Raw genomic sequence first — 12629 nt, 5'->3', positions numbered from 1 at the left:
CTCGAGCTACTTTTTGCCTCTACCTTGCAGGCCTCGTGCCGCGGTGAGACGATTGTGGAGGTTTCGTGACCATAGTGGCGCCATTCCTTCTTGGACGACGTCGTGGCTACCCTTCTTCCAATTCCCTTTGAGTGCGAGATAGACCCTAGCTAGAACCATCTGGTTCGGGCAGCAGCAGTCGCATTCCTTCTTAAACGTGCTGCTTGGTACGTTACGATCCGATGCTTGGAGTGTGGTGGTACTTCTTCAGAGGGCGCAGCGGTTGTGTGTCACATTTGTTTAGTCGATCCGCCTATGTCTCCATTCTTTTGGGTCGTGTATTTGCTGTTGTCTACCATTTCTTTCGTTTCGAGACTCGGTGATTGTGTCGTGTGGTTGCTATATTAATACAGTGGAACGCAAACATGTTTCACAGAGATTGGAGATTCAGTTATTAGATGGATGGAGAATCTTTTTTTTTTTTGTGAATAGATGGATGGAGATTCTACAATTAAAAGAACGGAACGAAACGAAACGAACAGAGCGAGGGAGAAGGGAACGGAACGAACAGAGCAAAACCGAACGAAACAAAGTGACCGCGTTAATGGGCCAAGCCCACGACCAAACAGCCTTAAGCCAAACGATGGCTCCGTAGCGCGCTCAGTTTCCCTTTACCCTCTTCTCTCCCCCCTCACTTCCTCATCGCGCCGCCAGACCCTCACTCCAAACCCTCCTCCTCAATCCTCACCGCGCCGCCAGATCCCCTCCCTCCGCCGCGCGCCATGTCGTCGATGATGGTAAGCACCGCTCCCCCGGAAACCCCGATCCATCCCTTCCCCGCAGCGCCGATGATTCTGACTACTCGTTTCCGTGGGGTTCTCGTTTCCCGCAGCAACCGCAGATCATCCTCCTCAAGGAGGGCACGGACACCTCGCAGGGCCGCGGCCAGATGCTCAGCAACATCAGCGCCTGCACGGCGGTCGCGGACACGGTGCGCACCACGCTCGGCCCCCGCGGCATGGACAAGCTCATCCACGACGACAAGGGCACCACCATCTCCAACGACGGCGCCACCATCATGCGCCTCCTCGACATCATTCACCCCGCCGCCAAGGTCCTCGTCGACATCGCAAAGTCGCAGGACTCCGAGGTACCCTTTCGCCGCCTCGATGCTGCGTAACTGTTACCGCTAGCTATTAATCCGGTCTCAGTAGATTCGTTAAATGCAATGACCTACCCTGTCTGATCTTGGGACAGACTTATGAGCATCTTAGATTAGTCCATGGATCTTGACCTGGAAGATGTGAAATAGCTGAACCAGGCTGTCGATTAGGGGCATCTGAGACTGCCATTCTGTGATGTACTGGTATATGCCTTTTTGAACTCAAATTTGTCCATTTTTTCAATCCAGGTTTTCACAAAAGGGAATTTTAGCTTTTATTCCGTCAAAAAAATTCATAGAAAGTATTATTTCGCTCTTTTTTTTTCTAATTGGGTTGCCGCATTTTCCCTTACTGCGGCGTCAGAAACAACAGAGTTCCACATGGAAGATTGTATGTTCCACTCGCTGTACTTCGTTTTGATTTTTTGTCCTCTCATATGTTCCACAAGTTCCTTGCTTCTAATTGAACTGTAAATTAATTGGTTCTGTGACACTCCCACCAGGAGAAACCATTTCCTTCCAAGTTAGTCTTGACTGATTGCATTCGTTGAACTGGTGCTTTATACCACTTGGTATAGTAAGAAGCAAAAATGTTAGGACTTTATTATCAGTTGTGTTTAACAGCTGATGTTATTTCTGCTACAACACTATCTGAGTGACCTATTACTTTTAGCCTTTATTTTCTTATTGGGCTGTTTTGGTAACATCAACCTTTCATGCTGCTTTTGATGCAAATGAAACTGAGACGTGAGGATAACACAGACTTTTATTGCCTTTTTTTTTTTACTTCAGGTTGGCGATGGGACAACTACTGTGGTGCTTCTTGCTTCGGAATTCATGAAGGAAGCAAAACCTTATGTTGAGGATGGAGTGCACCCGCATAGTCTAATCCGTAGTTATAGGATTGCCGGCAACATGGTTCGTGACCGCCATTACTTTTCTTTCTTTTGAATGGCTGAACTTACAATTCTATATAAATCACAGTAGCTGATTCCGTTACCTGAAATTTGTTTCAGGCGATCCAAAGGGTCAAGGAACTGGCAGTCAGCATAGAGGGGAAAAGCCTGGAAGAGAAGAAATCGTTGTTAGCCAAGTGTGCTGCCACAACACTCTCGTCTAAACTGATAGGCGGGGAGAAAGAATTCTTCGCTTCTATGGTAGTGGATGCTGTCCTTGCCATCGGACATGATGATAGGCTTAACCTTATTGGAATTAAGAAGGTAATTTCCTTCAATGGCGACTCCTCTAGGATATTGAGCTTTTATTCTACTCATTCAAACCTAAGTCTTTCAACATGCTAGGGATGAGATGGTTTTTCTTGCTACAATATTAAAGCTTGCCATTATGATACATTGATTGCATTAGGTTCCTGGAGGTACCATGAGAGATTCCTTCCTTGTCAATGGTGTTGCTTTCAAGAAGACATTTTCGTATGCTGGATTTGAGCAGCAACCAAAGAAATTCCTGAATCCAAAGATTCTGTTGTTGAACATTGAGCTAGAATTGAAGTCTGAGAAAGAAAATGCAGAGATCAGGTACTTAACTCTGTCATGTCAAGCACTTCTAGTGTCTACATTCTCCATCTTTGCTTATGTCACAACATCCTACTCGGTGCAGATTGTCAGACCCTCTCCAGTACCAATCAATTGTTGATGCTGAATGGAACATTATTTACGACAAGTTGGACAAGTGTGTTCAGAGTGGGGCAAAAATAGTTCTGTCGCGGCTAGCTATTGGTGATCTTGCAACACAGGTATCTTCATCTTTCTTGGTTTTTTCAGCTATTATGCTACATTTTTGTAGCCTAACTCAGTTCATTTTCCTTTTTACAGTATTTTGCAGACCGAGACATTTTCTGCGCTGGTCGTGTCACAGAAGAGGATTTGCAACGCGTAAGCTCTGCTTCAGGCGGAACTGTTCAGACCTCTGTTAACAATGTCATTGATGAGGTACATGCCTATTTATGAATTGGTTTTGTGCCTGTTGGATATTCAGCATGTGGTAATTACATCAGTTGCTTGGCACTGAGCATCAGCTGATTAAGCTTGTCATTACTCTTTTTGTTGAAAGGTCCTTGGCACATGTGAGGTTTTTGAGGAAAAACAAGTAGGCAATGAAAGGTTCAACATATTTAGTGGCTGCCCATCTGGTCAGACTGCAACTATTGTTCTACGTGGTGGAGCTGACCAGGTATTCCACGATATATCATATTATCTCTCTTTAATCAAATTCATAAACTGAAAATAACCATAGCTAAGCTATTTTTAATGTCGTGCTAGTTCATAGAGGAAGCTGAACGAAGTCTTCATGATGCCATCATGATTGTGAGGAGAGCTGTTAAGAATTCCACAGTTGTGCCTGGTGGTGGTGCCATTGATGTATGTCACTTTAGTCAAGCTAAAATGATTTAACCTGTCATACAGTTTTAATCTGATTCTGTATATTTCATGTAGATGGAGATAAGCAAGTATCTCCGACAGCATGCACGGACAATAGCTGGAAAGTCTCAGTTTTTTGTGAATTCATTTGCTAAAGCTCTCGAGGTACATTTTCAGGGCTCCTTTTCTGTTTTATTTTACCTGAATTGTGCTTCCCTGTTTGTGTTGTAGGGATAACGATTTAGTTTAAATCGGCCCTCTTTTGGTTTCTGTTGCCCATATTGCTCTATATGTTGACATTTTCATTGCCAGATCTTGAAAGATTGTGTGATATAGTAGGTTATTTCACATGTAAATTTGACCAAAAGTCAGTTTGCTGTGAAGATATCATAATAAATTGCAGGAGATATTGTAGTAAATAGCATTGTTGTTGGTTTGAGGGAGCACCTCATCCTAGGATATAGGTTTTGCTTCTAATGCGAGGTGAAGTGGTGAAGCCCAATCGATCACACCCAAGCCAAGAAGTGGTTCATGTTTGTACTTAGGGTCTGTTTTCCATCTAGTTCCTCACAAAAAAGATAACTTAAATTAGAAGTTCAAGCCACCCCCTCCGTAGGCCCTGCCTCTATGTGTATTATTAAAATATATCTGAGGGAAATGGCTGTGCTTTGTGTTTTTCTTAAAAGAACTTCCCATGAGCTGTTGTTTGTGTAACTTTCTCTGGAACTACGAGAAAAAGCCTTTTAAGTTTGATTTGTCTGTCATGCTCCAATTCTGATTATTCCCTTTGGTATTGTTAGCAAGTTTCGTAGCTACAACTTTGAACCTTAGATTTAGTTGTATCCATGGTTTTAAAGGCGCCAAAAGGCGTCCTAAGGCGAAGGGGGAGTGCTCCGACGCTTAGGCGACTCCTAGGCGGACGCTTTGGCGCCTAGGCGCCTAAGGCGGGCGTTTTTGTAAGGCGGAGGGGGAGCGCTTGGACGCTTAGGCGTCGCCTACGCTTAGGCGACGCCTTTAAAACCATGGTTGTATCTACTTATTTGTGTTCGATCATATGTTTTTGCAAGCTTTGACTTTATAATATTTCCGCTGGATTTCTGTGCAGGTTATTCCGAGGCAACTTTGTGATAATGCTGGATTTGACGCAACTGATGTCCTCAATAAGCTTAGGCAGAAGCATGCATCTGGTTTGTTCTCTTTAGCTTTATGGTGATGAGTTGGTCGGACAGTTCTTATATGAAGTTGTCAGTCAGCAAACTGTCTGTTGCCTAATGTGTAATTATGCTGTACCAGGTGATGGTGCTAATTATGGTGTTGATATCAACACTGGTGGAATTGCGGATTCTTTCGCTAATTTTGTGTGGGAACCTGCTGTTGTTAAGGTAATTGTGCTTTCCTTCTGGTCCTTAAGCATTTATCTATCATCATATTGTTGTATTGACTTGTCATTGGTAACAATGTTTTTTTTTTTTGTTCAGATTAATGCGATTAATGCTGCGACGGAAGCTGCCTGCCTTATTCTGAGTGTTGACGAAACAGTGAAAAACCCAAAGGTAAGAATAGTATCAAATGTCTTGTACACTAAAGAAACCCAAAAGTTCCTTTTCTGTTGTTTTTGGAGTTGCATCTGTTATTATCTTTTGCTAATGTACTTTGATAATGGTCCGTCTGTATGCCCCGCCCAGCATGGGCATCTTGTGAAGTAAATTCCCTTTAGTGCTGCCGCACGGAGAATCTTTTAGCCAGAAGGACAAAAAATAAGATATTAAAAATACATTCAACTTAAGGATTGAATAATTTAATATCTAAACCTCCATTTACCGTTTAGTGATACTATCAAGTCAGTTAAGATTGGTAAATTGCAGTAAGGTTATATATTATTGGTCTTTATATGGTACAACTAATGATCATGGTGGCCTTGCAATAATTTATTGGTCCTGGAATTCCTGTTGTTTTGATCTTCTGGTATCATTTTTTGTTGAGCTCTTGCACTAGGTTATGTGCATACATCAGTAGTCATTCATTACAATCTAACTGTCACTTCTTTGGTATGCTAATTTTAGTCGGAGAGCGCACAAGGTGATGCTGCTGCGATGGGCGGGCGTGGTGGTGGTGGAATGCGAGGACGAGGTGGTAGGGGCATGCGCAGGCGGTGATTCTAGTCAAGTGTGTCCTGTAATGTTGTTGCCCTGCCGGGTCAGGTTTTGAGTTCCTTTGTATGGGCCATCGGTCCTCATTACCTGCATCCAGGTTTTGTGGAATTTGTATGTCTAGTCGAGAATTTCTAGTGTTGAAAATGTGCTATGTTTTTTTTGGCTGTTTTTTCTCTCTATGTAGCTTTTACCAGGTTGTGGTATTATAGCACGATCTACCTATACTTTTTCTTTCTTGGCGATCGGTCTTTTGAAACGGGTTCTTTAATTTATGTGATGTGCGGACACTGATGGTGCTGTCGATTGCTGCATGATTAAATTTAGATCGCCAGGCAAAATATTATAACTTCCGTTACGTTCAATATTGCTGGCGTTGGTGGGGGTGGGGTGGGGTGGGGTGGGGGGGGAGTGGTGGATATCTCATAAAATTTGCACTAATAAAAAACGTTCTGCCCAGTATCATAGTGTTAACATCACACGCAGATTTCTCACTAGATTCACAGGATTGTGTGGCCGAGTTTACACAGAGGTTTGAATTCGAATTCCTGGAGGAACAGCGAAGGAGAGAGAGAGTGATAAAAGCCAATTGGCTGGGCCGAAGCCAATCACAACTTTCCTATCCTATCCGTCCGTCGACATGGGTCTTATATTGGCGACCAATCCTTGTTCGCCAAGTCATCAGCGGGCCCAGTCCTTCGCAGGGAATCGGGAGCTCTCCTTGCGTGCACGCCGTTCGCGTTGTGCCACTTGGTGCGGCTCCATGTCCTCAGGGTCAGTGTTAACATTCTCCCTCCCTTGATGGCCGGCTTGTCCCCAAGCCGGTGCCTTGGGAAAACGACGCTTCAGATCAGCATGATCTTCCCAGGTAGCCAACGACTCCGGTTGACCAGACCATTGCACCAAAACTTGAGCTACTGCAACAGGTCCTTGTTGACGAAGGCGCCGCTGCAACACGCGAGCTGGAACCAACAACTGATCCAGGGGAGAAGGAAGTTGTTTTTGTACCTGAACCTAAGGTCCAATAGCCTTTTTGAGTTGAGAGACGTGAATCACCGGATGGATGCGGCTGGTTGCTGGTAAGGCCAATCGATAAGCAACTTCGCCCACTCTCTCAAGAACTGAATATGGTCCATAGTACTTAAACAACAACTTATGATGTGCTCTCGGCGCGACAGACGATTGAACATAGGGTTGTAATTTCAGATAAACACTATCTCCAACAGCAAATGTTCTTTCAGTTCTGTTCTTATCTGCCTGATGCTTCATGCGCATGCGTGCCCGCTCCAGGTGCTGCTTGAGAAGATCTTGCATTAACTGACGCTCATCTAGCCATGTCTGCAAATCTGGAACAGCACACAAATGTTGCGGCACAATGCCCAAATGGCGAGGAGAGCGACCATACAGTACTTCGAAAGGAGATCTCCCCAAAGCAGAGTGTGGGCTAGTGTTATACCAGAATTCCGCTAAGGTTAACCACTGGACCCACTTGGTAGGACAAGCATGTGTGAAGCAACGAAGATATGCTTCCAGACACTGATTAACTCTCTCAGTTTGGCCATCAGTTTCAGGGTGATACGATGAAATCATTGCTAATGTAGTTCCAGTCAGAGCAAACAGCTGTTGCCAAAAAGCACTGGTGAAAATTTTGTCTCTGTCAGAAATGATTTGCTCTGGAGCACTATGCAACTTGTAAATATTATCCATGAACGCAGAGGCAACAGTGGCAGCCGAAAAGGGGTGTGCTAAAGGGATGAAGTGAGCAAAACGACTGAACTTATCAACCACGACCATAATGCAGTTCAAACGACCCGATCGAGGCAGTCCTTCAATGAAATCCATGGAAACTACCTGGAATGCAGAGTCAGGCACTGGTAAAGGTTGTAAGAGGCCTGGGTACTTGGAACGATCAGCTTTTGCTTGCTGGCAGACATAACAGGTCTTCACAAATTGATGTACTGACGCTGCCATCCCTTTCCACACAAATAACTGTTTCAATCGCCTTAGGGTAACTGGAATGCCAGAGTGACCTCCCATAGGGCTCGCATGAAATTCCCGAATTAGCTGTTCTTGCATTGCTGAATCAGAAGGCAACCATATTCTCCCTTGTTTCCTGATAATACCTCCATGCAAGGAAAACTGATCGTCTGGTTCCTTAGCGGTCGACAATCGTTGTAGGAGAGATTTAGCTTGAGCATCCTGTTGGTAAGCATCGAGAACTGCCATAATCCAAGCTGGTTGACTGCAAGAAATGACATGCACTTCAAGTTTAGGGTGTGGCCTTCGTGATAAGGCATCTGCAACTCTGTTTTCCAGTCCTTTTTTATACACAATTCTGTACTGCATGCCCATTAACTTGGACAAAACCTTATGCTGCCAAGGTGTATGCAATCACTGGTCAGTGAGGTGAGTAAGGCTAGCATGGTCAGTTCGAATGATGAACTCCTTATGCTGCAAGTATGCTCTCCACTGTTGAACTGCTAGTAATATGGCCATATATTCTTTTTCGTACGTGGACAATCCTTTGGAGCGAGGACCTAAAGCTTTACTGACGAAGGCTAGAGGATGATCCTTCTGCATAAGAACAGCTCCAATGCCAGTATCGCAGGCGTCAGTCTCCACAACAAACACATCAGAGAAATCAGGCAATGCCAAGACAGGAGCTGCAATGAGAGCTTTCTTCAGTGACTGAAATGCTAGTTCAGTTTCAGTCGTCCATATGAAGGGAACATTTTTCCTGAGTAAAGCTGTCAATGGCTGGCTAATAGATCCATAACCTTGCACAAACTTTCGATAATAGCCAGCCAGGCCTAAGAAGCTACGAAGCTGCTTGACATCCAAAGGTGTAGGCCATTCTTTGACTGTTTCAATTTTTGCTTCGTCGGTGTCCACACCAGAAACCGAGATCACATGTCCCAGATAATGTATACTTGGCTGTGCGAATGAGCACTTTTATAGTTTGACCTTCCATTGGTTATCCTGCAGTAGCTGAAGTACAGACTGGAGGTGCTGTAGATGCTCCTGATAATTATTACTGTATACCAGGATATCATCGAAGAAAACGACAGCATATTTGCGAAGTACTGAAGCTAGTGTCCTCTGCTTGAAAAGTTGCTGGTGCACCAGTTAACCCGAAGGCCATAACAGTAAACTCATAATGGCCATGATGTGTATGAAATGCTGTTTTATGTTCATCTCCTTCTGTCAGTCTAATCTGGTGATAGCCAGCGCGCAGGTCCAACTTGGAGAACCAACAAGCTCCATGCAATTCATCCAAGAGCTCATCGATGACATGTAAAGGATATTTGCTCTTAACTGTTAAAGCATTCAAGTGGAGAAAATCAATACAAGCACTAGGACGAATGACTCCCGACTGCAACATTTCTGCAATCTGTTTTTCCACTTCATTCTTCAGTTCAGGGGCCAAGCGGTAGGGTCTGATTTGGACAGGCCTAGCTCCTTCTATCAAGGGAATAGAATGAGATACTGCCCTGTGTGGTGGAAGCCCTTCAGGTTCAGCAAATATGGAAGCAAATGTATCAAGGATAGATTGAACTTCAGGAGGCACAACAGGCTTGACACTGTCAGCAGCTTGTACGAAATGTAGTTCTATCACAGTACAAGCAAAGGTATCAGCTGGATTTCCTTGCAAACACACCCAAGCCCCCTTGTGCTGAAATGCAATCCATTTCTGCTGCCAATCAATAAGCTGAGGACTGTGAGAAGAAAGCCAGTCCATGCCCACAATTCCATCATAACTCTTGAGTGGCAATATTTTGAAACAAGAAGTAAAAGATAGCTTGTCACAAGCCCATTCACACTGAGGAATATATGTATTGCAAGTAAGGATACCACCACCAGCAACCTTAACTCGACGAGGAGTAGGTAATGGAACATGTCCAGTCAGTTTGGCAGCCAGAGATGCATTCACAAAGGAATTGTTGCTACCAGAATCCAACAGAAACACAGCAGGATGTCCTTGAACAGTGCAGTGGAGCACAATAGACTGCTCAGGAGGTTCATCAGTAAAGGACACATCTGCTAACTGCATCAATTCCATATCTGTTACTGAATCGACACCCTCCCATTGATAAGAATCCGGATGCTGGAAAAATTCCACCATTTCCTGCACCACATGTAACTGAACAGTAGACTGACATTTGTGCTCACGTGAGTATTTTTCGCCACATGTAAAGCACAGATTCTTAGCACGGCGATAATTTCTGAGAGCTGCAATCTTGTCGTCCGTTGTCCTGGACATTTCTGTGGATCGAGTTTGAGGACGATCATCCAGAGGACGGCTATAAGCAGAAGCATTAGCAGGGTTTCTTCGAGCTGTGGACATGACTGAAGAATTCAACGCGGTCATGCCATCACCAACTTCCTCCTGCACCAAAGCAATAGTATACGCAGTATCCAAGTCTCGAGGAAGCTGAATTGCTACTAACAAGCGAACTGCAGGTTTAAGGCCCTCTAAGAAGCGTGTGACATAGTGGAGCGGATCAGGTTGATTTTCATAAGCAGCAAGTTGATCAACTAATTCAGCAAATTGGTTAACATACTCTTCTACGGTTCCTGTCTGAACTAGCTTATACAAGCGTCTAATCAGAGACTGGTGTTGATTCCTACCAAAACGTAGAAGAACTTCCTGGCAAAATTCTGACCAAGTAAATTTTCTAATGGATGTTTTAATGGAGTTTAGCCAACGAGCAGCTGGGCCAGTGAACTGCATGGAAGAAAGCTTGACCCAGAGGTGTGAAGAAGTGTCGAACAGATCAAAGTAATCCTCACAACGAATCTGCCACAGCTGTGGATTTTCCCCATCGAATTTAGGAAAATCCACGCGAGGAACGCGCCCCCGCGGTGGTGAATCAACACGCTCATCTTTGAGATCGAATGAACGAGGAGCATGATCGGGATTGCGATGCGGGTGGATACCTCTTGCCGGAGGTGGTATGTAAGGGCCAGCAGCCCCAACAACCGACCTCCGTGTCGCTGATGTCACGCGGCACCCCTCCGGGCCGGTCTCCGCGTCGCCCCCAAGCGTCCTGATGGCCTGATCCGAATCGTCCTGGTTGGCGGAGAGACCCACTTGCTCCCGGAGCTCAGAGATGTGCTGCTGAAGCGTGTTCTCGACTCCATCGGCGTATAGCTGCATGTTGCTCACTGCCTTGTCGATGGAGGAACGCACGGCCGATTCCACGGCGGTGTTGACGGCCTTGGTGATCAAGTCGTCGATGTCCTTCTTCCGCTGCTCCTGCTGCACCGCTGAGGCCGCGGTGAGCGTGTCGTAGATCGCGCGGCCTTCCGGGGTCAGCGACTCCATGATCTGTTGCCGAGCGAGATCTGCGGCGCGGCGAGCTCGAGTCTCCAGCGCGATCCGTTGCTTGTGAGAGGGGAAGAAAAAATTCGGCGGATTCGAGTGGTGGGTAGGCTCTAGATACCAATTGTTAACATCACACGCAGATCCTAGCCTTGACAAAAACAAGTAAAAACGTCCTGCTCAGTATCCTAGCCTTGACAAAAACAACTGAGATCCATGGGGAAATCTTTTTTCCCCTAGGTTTTTAGGGTTCCCATTTTTCTCTCGTGGCGATCATGAGAGTTTCTCTTTTCGGCTGGATTTCTAATCCGATCGATGAAAGGAAACGAAAGTCATTCACCGCGTTTTAGAATCTGGTCTGTTCTGATTGTGCCCCTGTGTTCCCTGGTGGAGTTGCCTGGCGGAGAAAGATACATGCAAGATGAAGGAGGCGGCTGCGGATTGGATCCCGTCGGCACCACCAGATTCAGAGAAAGCACCTAAATTGGTAATGGAAGATCAATGGGTGGCTCAGGTACATCTGACCTTGATAGAGATGCAGCGGATAGGTTTGAAGGATTGAATCTGTGTGGAGAGGAGGAGATAGATCTAGATTTCTCGGAGGAAATTGAGGACCTTATTGGTGAGGTTTGTTGGCTGGCGCTGTTTAGAGTTCATACTCCTAAGCTATTTAGTCATGCTGCTATGTTTAAACAGATGAGGAATGCCTGGGCATTTGCACAAGATGTTAGTTTCAAAACAATGAGGGAGTGGTGGAGATCGTCATAAAATTTGCACTAATATAAAACGTTCTGCCCAGTATCATAGCATCTGTCAAAAACAAGTAAAAACGTCCTGCCTAGTATCCTAGCCTTGACAAAAACAAGCAAGATCCGATGGTGAAATCTTTTTCCCCTAGGGTTCTAGGGTTCCCATTTTCCTCTCGTGGCGATCATGAGAGTTCCTCTTTTCGGCTGGATTTCTAATCCGACCGATGCAAGGACGAACGTCATTCACCGCGTTTTAGAATCTGGTCTGTTCTGATTGTGCCCCTGCGTTCCCTGGTGGAGTTGCATGGCGGAGAAGGATACCTGCAAGATGAAGGAGGCGGCTGCGGATTGGACCCCGTCGGCGCCGCCAGATTCAGAGAAAGCACACCTAAATTGGTAATGGAAGATCAAGGGGGTGGCTCAGGTACATCTGACCTTGATAGAGATTTAGCGGGTAGGTTTGAAGGATTGAATCTGTGTGGAGAGGAGGAGATAGATCTAGATTTCTCGGAGGAAATTGAGGACCTTATTGGTGAGGTTCGTTGGCTGGTGCTGTTTAGGGTTCATACTCCTAAGTTGTTTAGTCATGCTGCTATGTTTAAATAGATGAGGAATGCCTGCGCATTTGCACAAGATGTTAGTTTCAAAACAATGGGGCCTAATCTATTTCTAGTTCAGTTTCAATGCTTGGGAGATCGGAACAGAGTGATGGAAGGAGGACCATGGCTATTTTGTGGAGCAGCAGTGGTGCTTGCAGAATATGATGGTTTTTCTAATGTCCAAGATTATAAGCTTGATAAGGTACCTGTTTGGGCAAGAATTCAGGGTCTACCTCAAGGACTGATGAAGAAGAAGGATCTAGCTGAGAAAGTGGCGAAGAAGGTCGGA

At 45.3% G+C, this 12629-nt stretch overlaps 1 protein-coding gene across 1 annotated transcript; it reads left to right on the top strand.

Annotated features, from left to right (window-relative positions):
* Positions 1 to 690: 690 nt before the first annotated feature.
* Positions 691 to 5693, top strand: LOC124652817 (T-complex protein 1 subunit eta). The gene is made up of 14 exons (XM_047191861.1): positions 691 to 776; positions 872 to 1129; positions 1934 to 2059; positions 2158 to 2361; positions 2507 to 2676; positions 2759 to 2894; positions 2974 to 3090; positions 3212 to 3331; positions 3421 to 3519; positions 3595 to 3684; positions 4625 to 4706; positions 4813 to 4901; positions 4998 to 5072; positions 5583 to 5693. The coding sequence occupies exons 1-14, from the start codon at positions 762 to 764 to the stop codon at positions 5673 to 5675; spliced, it is 1674 nt and encodes a 557-aa protein (XP_047047817.1). The 5' UTR covers positions 691 to 761; the 3' UTR covers positions 5676 to 5693.
* Positions 5694 to 12629: the final 6936 nt, after the last annotated feature.

Source organism: Lolium rigidum, chromosome 5 (genome assembly GCF_022539505.1).
Source record: "Lolium rigidum isolate FL_2022 chromosome 5, APGP_CSIRO_Lrig_0.1, whole genome shotgun sequence".
Classification (NCBI taxonomy): domain Eukaryota; kingdom Viridiplantae; phylum Streptophyta; class Magnoliopsida; order Poales; family Poaceae; genus Lolium; species Lolium rigidum.
The sequence above is the reverse complement of the archived record's forward strand: the minus strand, read 5'-3'. Positions and strand labels throughout refer to the sequence as shown.